The 8,715-nt window shown below is 38.1% G+C and overlaps 1 protein-coding gene across 1 annotated transcript; it reads right to left on the bottom strand.

Moving 5' to 3' along the window:
* Positions 1-3,278: 3,278 nt before the first annotated feature.
* Positions 3,279-3,593, bottom strand: LOC102760063 (60S ribosomal protein L29-like). The gene has a single exon (XM_006765650.1). It carries the CDS (start codon positions 3,591-3,593, stop codon positions 3,279-3,281), a length of 315 nt encoding a protein of 104 aa, XP_006765713.1.
* Positions 3,594-8,715: the final 5,122 nt, after the last annotated feature.

Raw genomic sequence — 8,715 nt, 5'->3', positions numbered from 1 at the left:
TCAGCACATAGGAATCCAGTCCACAAAACCAGTTTAGTAACAACTTGAGGCCCCATTCATCTGAGTCATTTCAGGCCTCCTGTCTTCACCTTTCTGGGCTTGTACCCAAATTCAAGACTAGTACACAATGGCAATGCATCTGGGGCAGACATCTGGACCTTGATGTCCTCTCTCTAGAGGGGCATCCATGGAAGTGCACATCTCCCTTCCTAATCCTTGGGTAGTGGTCTATGCACAGTGATATTAACACATCTCCATTTTCATATGTCCACTTCAGCACCAGCCCTATTCTCCTGGCTTCATTTGCACTGTGATATCTGTGATTTCTTTTGCTATTTCTAGCCCCTCCTGGGTTCTGAGAGTTTTTGTAAAAATTACTTTTCTAGATTTGTGTTGTTTCCTCAGGCCCCTGCCCAGGAATCAGGGGCCAGCACTTGTGACCTGCTAGCTTCTATATTCTCATTTCTTCCCCCAGAGCCCAACATTTAGTTCTGCAGTTACTGCAAAATACCATTCTGTAGTTCAGCACCAGTTTTGCTCAAGAGAGAAAGAAAAATTATATTCCTGTAGGCCAAATAGAGATCTCTCATAGAGCTAGTAGTCTATGTTTCTATGACACATGATCCCCAGGAACCATCATATCTCATGTCATGTTCTCATTTGCGACACAGGCTCTGAAACTGATGCAGCTATATGTATCTTTGAGCAGAGTGAACTGACTATGCCTAATGCTCCAAGTGCAGGCTTTCAGTTTCCATTGTTTAAGGAGCAGGCTATCCTAAAAGGTTGAACTCATTGAGCTTTCTACAAAGCAAGAAAAAATATAATCATAATGATAATTTAAAATATTTCATTCAATATAAAATATAGATTTTTATTAATATTGTATTGGAGAAATACGCTATTGCAGATAAGGCAGCCAGTGACTATAAACACACATGCAAGGAGAGAAAAGTAGAATCTGGGTTCAAAATACTGGGGTTCCATGGAAACAAATGCTAAAATCACATCCCACAAGGCCAGAGAGCGGGCATGGCTCCTCTTTACTTCATAATGTACGGCAGCTGGCTCCAGAGATGCTTGTGTCTGCACCTGAAACCCCACCCTATCGCCATGACCCCAGAGGCCATGTACAAGTCATATCTGGATGTCCCATTATCACTTTAGCATAAAAAATTAAAGTCACTATCATGTTCTCTCCTCTTTCAGGACTTCCCTCTCAGCTCATTCCCCTTTGGTGAAATGACTAAGTGATTAAGTGAATAAGACCTCAGTATTACAGGGATCATAGAATTAAAGAAAGTAAAGCAGGTTCATTTCAAAAAAAATATATGAAAAAATGTATATAAGATAAAAATTACTAATAATCCCACAACTCCAGAGGTATCTATGCTTAATATTATTCTTTCAGGTTTTTTTTGTGTGTGTGCGTTTGTTTTCAGATATATTTAACAAGATTGGAATCATACAATGTGATTTTCTGCTTTGCATTTTGTCATATGCATTTTGCATATTCTTCAAAAAATTATTTTTAATATATGCTTGGCATACTCTATAAAAATGCTGAATATTCAGGTTACTTACAATGTTTAACTATTATAAATTGTACTGTAATAATATTGTGATGATCATCTTTGTGCACAGCTTTCATTGTCTTCACTTGAAAAATACCAAAAGAGTGATAAAAAAAAAACTTGAACACTTTTATGCAGCTTGATGTATATTGCCAAGTTGTCCTCTAAAAATAATTTAAATAGTCTATCAGCCAGCTCCTTATAAATACTGGTTTCATTATCTCTGAACTCTAAATAAATATAAATAATGCTCAATAGTTTTAAACTGATCTGATTGCTAGTTAGGTGTAGCAAGCTGTATAATGACTCCCAAAGGTATCAGGTCCTAATCCTTAGAACTCATAAATGTGACCTTAGGTAGAAAGTGGATCTTTGTAGAAGTGATCGATTTTGAGGTTAGAGAGATTACCCAGAGTTATTGGGTGGGCCCCAAATGCAACCACAAGCGTCCTTATCAGAGAGAGGCAAAAGGAGATTAGACAAAAAGAAGAGCATCAATGTGACCACAAAGGCAAAGATAGAAGTGATGTGACCACAAGCTACGGGATGCTGGCAGCCATCAGAAGCTGGAAGAAGCATGGAATGGATTCTCCCCTAGAGCCTACAGAGGGAGCACAGCCCTGCTGTGACACCGTGATGTTGGCTGAGGGAAGCTGTTGTCTAATTTCTGGACTCTAGAAATGTGAGAGAGTAAATGCTTGTTGTTTTAAACAACTAAGTTTGTGTTAATTTGTTGCAGCATCTATTTCAAACTAATACATTAGGATTAACCTATCTTCATATATTTATTAGCCACTGTATTCCTTCCTGTGTTGAAAATGCCTCTGTTATGTTTTTGCTAATTTTTCAATAATGGAATTTATTTTTTTCTGGATTTCTAAAATATATTCATAGGGTTGTATTTATACATTCATAACTTTATCTATATTTGTGGTGCTATAGTTCCCCAATTTATCATAAATCTTCTAACTTTGTTTATAGTTTTTTAGTGAATATGGGTTTTAATATTTTTTAAAAACTTATGTTTCTTTAAAATTCCTTATTTTGATTTTATATGATATCAGACATGTTTTCTTACTAATCATTCATAATTTCACTTTTTATGTTTATTTTTTTTAATTCATCTAGAATTTTCTTTGGCAAATGATATGAAGCAGATATTTAGCTGTTTTCTCCAATCGTTTTCAAGTTATCCTAGCACCAGTTATTTAATCATCATATCTCTTTATTGATTTAAAGTACTAACTTTATCATTTGATTAATTATACACTGTGGATTATTCCAGGGTTTTTATTCTAGTCCATTACCATTTCTGCTTCATTTCAGCAGCTTTAAAAAACCTTCAAAAAGCTAGAAATGCAAATCTCCATATATATTATCCTTTTTCAAACATTTCTGAAACCTTCCCAATGAACTTTTTGAATACTTTGTCAAGTTAAAAAAACAATTATATATTAGCGCAGCAACTGATTTCAGCATCCAAGGAATTGGGTTCCACTTACACATTTTAGTTTGTTTGTTTGTTTGTTTGTTTGTTTGTTTGTTTTTCTTGCCTCAGGTTTATTTTACAAATAGAACAGGAGCATACCAACCCCATGCAGACTGGACAGCAGTGCTGGAGTCACGCCATTCCTTCTGTCCTCACATCTGCAGACAGAGGCCTCTACTCAGGAGCTACATGAGTGCCTGGACACCTTTGGGAACCTAAGCCTGACCTGGAGCTGGAGTTGGAGCTGCAGCCAGAGCCAGAGCCATAACCACAGCTGCAGCCTGGGTCTTGGTTTGAGCCTTGACTTTGGACTGTGGCCAAGAGAGGCTGGGACCCTTGGCGATGCAGGCACCAGCATGCTTCCCAAGCTTGGGCTGTTCAATGTGGGCAAGTTGATTGAGCTTGCAGCTGTCGACCCTTGAGATCTTGAGCTTGATCACCTTGGGCTTTACGAGGACCTTGATGGCATCAGCATGCAACTCATGGCCTTCGTGTTGTTGGCCTGCAGCTTTTTCAGGCCCTTCTTGCATTCTTGGCAAAGTGCATACTCCTCAGGAACTCGGGCTCTATTCTCCTTAAGAAATTCATATCTTTGTGATCTAGATTTTTTGATGTTGTTTCTGTGACATTTTCCAGACTAGTTGTGCATGGCATGGTTCTTGGACTTGGCCGTGTCTGCACTGAAATCGCAGCTTGTGAAGCACCTAGAACTGGAGGAGAAATGAGTTCCACTCACACATTAGAAACATTGGTATTTTTAAATAAGAATATGGGTATCCATGTAGGGGATCGACCTAGATCTATCTAGATAAGGAGAATTCTTTTTAGGTACCAGATTCCATAAAGCATGCATAGGTATGGTTTTCATTCATTACTCTATGTACACTATGAAATCTTTCAAGGAACTTTTCTTTTATTATTTCTGTCTGATTTACTCTCTTATGAATTCCTTGCTATGAATATTTTGGATTTCCTAGATTATGTCTTCTCACAGCTCTTTCACTACTTTCACTTATTGCTGTTTTATTTGAGTTTTAGGACAATTTCTTGGATTTGCCTTCATTTTCAAAGATTTAGTTTGTTAGCAGTATTAATTCAGTTGTTCACTACTACACTGAAGTTTTAAATTCTATACTTGCATTTTTAAATTTTCATGTTTTTTTCATAATTTCATATTGCTACCTCTCTATGATATTACTCAAATTTCAAAATGAAATATTTATCTGAATATTGTGGAGAACATAACTAGAAATACTCAACAACTTCTACAGTTATTGCAGCAGTTTGAATTCTAGAGGAAGAATCTTGCTCTGATTCCACAGAGTGGTTTCTTTTTAAACCACAGAATATGTTTGTTAGTGGCTTTTCTTCATTTTGCATTTTTAAAAATGGGTCATATGTACTTGTTAAAAGTTGAAGATATTAAGGTATTAAGAGTTGACACCGTTTTAGTCACAGATTTTTTGTGAGCCCATGCCAAAAATAAATCTTTTACATATTTTTTTATTTTTTATTTTGCCACAATATTACTGTCATATTCCAATTTTTTTTCTTTTCTTCTTTATTGATTACAGTATTACATTTTTGTCCTTATCCTCCCATGGCCCACTAGCCCCCAATCATACCCTCACCCCACTGGTGTCTGTGTCCATTGGTTAGGCTTATATGCATGCATACAAGTCCTTTGGTTGATCTCTTCCCCATCCTCCCCTATCTTCCCTCTGAAGTTTGATAGTCTGATTGATGCTCCTCTGTCTCTGACATATTTTATTTCCCAATAGAGAAAGATATAAGTTTGCACTGGTTTTACTTTATCAGTACAGGGATTCACCAGCATTTGGGGAATTATGAAGATGCCAGGCTGGGGGTAATTGAAAGTGACTGGTGAATTTCTTAGGTGTGGTGAAGCAATCAGATATTGTTGGGGACCATTCTCCATTCTTTGTTGTTTATGTAAGCACTAGGGGCCCAGTGCACAAATTCATGCACCTTGAAAGGAACTGTGGGCTACGAGGCTGCGGTGGGCACAGGGGTGAATCTCTGCCCATCCTCTCTGCCCCCACCCAGCCCCTCCCACCACAGTCCCAGGTTCCCTGTCTGCAGGCAGCCCCACTCCCATCTCTGCCACTCCCATGCGCTGAAGGTTCCGGCCCTGCTCTCGCCTGCTGATGGTGTGGAGTGATTGGGGCTGGCACCAGCAGTGGGTGTGAATGGGGCCAGTGCCAGGTGGTGGCAGTGGGTGTGAGTGGTGGTTCTGGTATCAGCAGCAGGTGCAAGTGCCAGGCAGGACAGCAGCACACAGTAGCAAAGAACTTTCAGTAACCACCAGAGGCTCGCCTGATGGCAGCAACCAGTGCCCCACCTTGGTCTGGCACCCCTGCTCACCTGCTCCACCATCCTGCCAAGGCCAACACCCATCATGTTCTGTGTGTGCCCCCTGGTGGTCAGTGCACATCATGGCAACCAGTTGTTCTGTTGTTTATTTGGTCTATTTGCATATTAGCCTTTTATTATATAGGATTAAGAATTGCCATCAGCCACTGGTTTGGTGAAGCCTCTGGAACCCAGAGGGTACCAAGGACAAACTGATGGGATATAGATGTCCTCCTGGCCATCCCACAGCATGTCCATTCTCAAACCTTCACTGCTCAAAAATTTGGTGGGTTAGGGACTGGAGAGAATTGATTTGGTCTCTTCACCTTACTCCCAAACTGTCTGTCAAATGTAGGGCAATGCATGTCATGTTGACCAGATACAGTAGATTTCTACCTTCACTTTATCCAGTAAAATTTTCTCCAAGTTTCTGTAACTTGTCTTGCATCCTTCCCTAATTTCAGATTCAGAATAAACCCCATTATTATGGATAGCTATTTTTTGTAGCATTCTAGAGGCAAGAGGTCAGATGCATGTGTTTAAATTGTCATCTGTCTTGAAAGTTTTAAAATGCATTTTAGAAATTAGAAAACACTAATAACCTATTTCTATCAACGTTGACACTATTCTAACAGTTACCAGATTTTAAATTGGTGTAGTCACTTTTTTTATATGTAGATTTTGTTGATTTGCTTTTTATAAAGGAAATGTCCCTCTTCTAAAACCATGCCAAAAAAAATCTAAAATTGCAAGTGTCAACAGAACAAAAAGGAGAGTAAGGCTATGAATCCACTTTCCAAAAAGGCATGTGAAGAATATATATTCTAATAATTATGTATGGTGTCAGATGGGTACAAGACGTTGGAATGATCACTTAGTAAGTAATGTAATAACTGATCATTAGTGTGTACCTGAAACAAACAATACTGTATGTCAACTGGTATTGAAAAATTTAAAAAATTTTCAGACTTAAGGATCCCCCAGGGCAAAGGTTTACTGAGCATGTTCATAAATAGACCTTGTTTCCCATATTAAGAAATGAGTGCTCGTTCTCATATCCTTCCTCAAATATTTTGTTTGCTAAGAAGTGGGGGTTGGCGGGCTAGGCAGTGGTGGTGGTATGGGAAGTTGTATAGGTAAAAACATAAAACAAAGATTTCTGTGCTATTCATCTTTTAAGAGTGACTACAGCTAACACCTACTTCTTTTATAGGTTCCTTCCTTTTTTTCCAGAAAAAAATTCTGGCAACAAATGCTTAGGCATCTGTAAATGTCAGAACCATGGTGCAGATCACTGGAAAAAGAACACTACTATGTTTGTGTTGAGAATTAACTCCTCTCCCCTCAAAGGTGTAGTCACTTTTGACTCCCTCTTTTTCCTCCCTATCTCAAAACAGCTCCCAATTTTTTAAACTTGCAGTCCAATCTTTCTTTTCAAGTTCCACTGTGACTAATCTAGACTAAGCCCTTCTCTTAGTGGGAACCTCATGTTCCAATTTCTCCCAGCCCTGCTCCCTACCCCAATCTATTCCACAGACCCCTGAAGTTAATCTTCCTAAAACATCTCAAACCATCAATGACTCCCACTTTTAATAGGAATAAATAGAAATGTTTTTATGTTTCTCACTATCTGATTTCTTCATATATAAACAATCTTATTTCGGTCACTTCCTTTCCCAAGTCATCCTCAACCCCCAGCATGATACCTGGGACACAAAATGCTTAGTTTCAATTCTAAGCCACTGTCCACACTCTAGCCTGGTGTCCTCCTTACTCCCTTGTGAGACTGTAAACCCTGGAAGTAGGGGTCATGTCTATTTATCTTCACAAGCACCTAGGACCTAGCATAGTACCTGGGTCATAGTAATAAACCCATGTTTATTGAGTCATACTGGTTCCTATTTTTTGTATCTTTCTAGCCCAGCCCAGTACCATTATCTGTGACATCTGTTACAAATACTCAAGGCTTATTCATTGATCCAAGTTCCTGCTTTTTATGATTATTTTTTTAAGTTTTTCTTTGGGACATAATGTAGATCAATATTTCATAAATGTTTTATTGATGATGAAAATAAAGTATATTCTCTGCAGGACATGAAAATCAATATATACACATTTACACATATAACCTTATTAATTACGTTATTCAGGACATGCAAAATTTGTTCTTTTTTTTCTATTTGATCTATAGATGTAGAGGTATGTGTTACAATCTTCCACTACCATCATAATTCTGTCCATTTCTCCCTGACTTTCTAAAATTCTTTTCTTTGTCTATTCCAATGATTCCTATGTCAACCAGCTTTTAGTCAGACAAGCAAAACAGCTATGAGTTATGAGATAAAGCATTTATTTTTGCAATTAGCTACTAAACAATTATGGGAGGAGCTGAGGAGTGCAGTCTGGAATGGAATTTGGAGGATCAGAGAAGTCAATAACAGGCTATTTTGAGAGTCCTAGTGCATCCAGCCATTAAAGTTAGGCCACGGAGGGAATAAGTCTGTGGAAGAACTCTGCAGGTCATACCCCAGTGTCTAGCTATGGACACTTGAAAAGAAATTGGACATGGAAGTGGCAGTTTTAAAGGAAAGCAGGACATGGACTTGAAGGATTCAGAGACAGGCTGGAACTCTGGCCCCTTGAGTCTGTTACCACAATGCAACCACCATAACCTTCTGCCTCTGAAATCTCATGCAAGTACCTCTTCTGACTTGGAAGGAGGTTCTAGAAAATTTCAACCAACTTGATTATAAAATAATTTACCAGAGATTAGCTTGTCAATGTGGCATTAATACATGCATCTTTTAATTATATTTAACTTCTAAGTAAAGACAACAGAAAAATTATAATCTACCTAATATGACACAAATCCCTCATACAACTTAAAGAAATGCCTCTTCCCAGAAGAGGATAAAAAAGTCCCACGTCATTTCAGCCATATAGAAGGGGAGGGGCAAAAGTAGGTTTACAGTTGTGAGTATGCAAGTTTATTCTTGTATTATTTGTTAATTATTGTGATATTTTCCTATGAACACCTGTAAACCTACTTTTGCCACCCCCTGCATATATGAAGGACATAAGGAAGAAATTATCTAAGTGAGGAAGTAAGAAAGAAATTACTCTCTTTTGTGTAACTGACTATATCATCATTACTAATGCTTATAATTTTTTCTTTCTCTATTCATTCCATATTCTCTTTTCCTCTGCTAGTCATGTTTCCTTGCCTGGACTCAAATCTTCATTTCTAAAGCATATGTGTATTGGCAGTCCTCTTATATT

This window comes from Myotis davidii, unplaced genomic scaffold (genome assembly GCF_000327345.1).
Source record: "Myotis davidii unplaced genomic scaffold, ASM32734v1 scaffold93, whole genome shotgun sequence".
NCBI lineage: Eukaryota > Metazoa > Chordata > Mammalia > Chiroptera > Vespertilionidae > Myotis > Myotis davidii.
The sequence above is the reverse complement of the archived record's forward strand: the minus strand, read 5'-3'. Positions and strand labels throughout refer to the sequence as shown.

Bases quoted from the DNA above. Each gene is read 5' to 3' on its own strand.
- LOC102760063 (XM_006765650.1), bottom strand. From the start codon at position 3,593: ATGCAAGAAGGGCCTGAAAAAGCTGCAGGCCAACAACACGAAGGCCAT.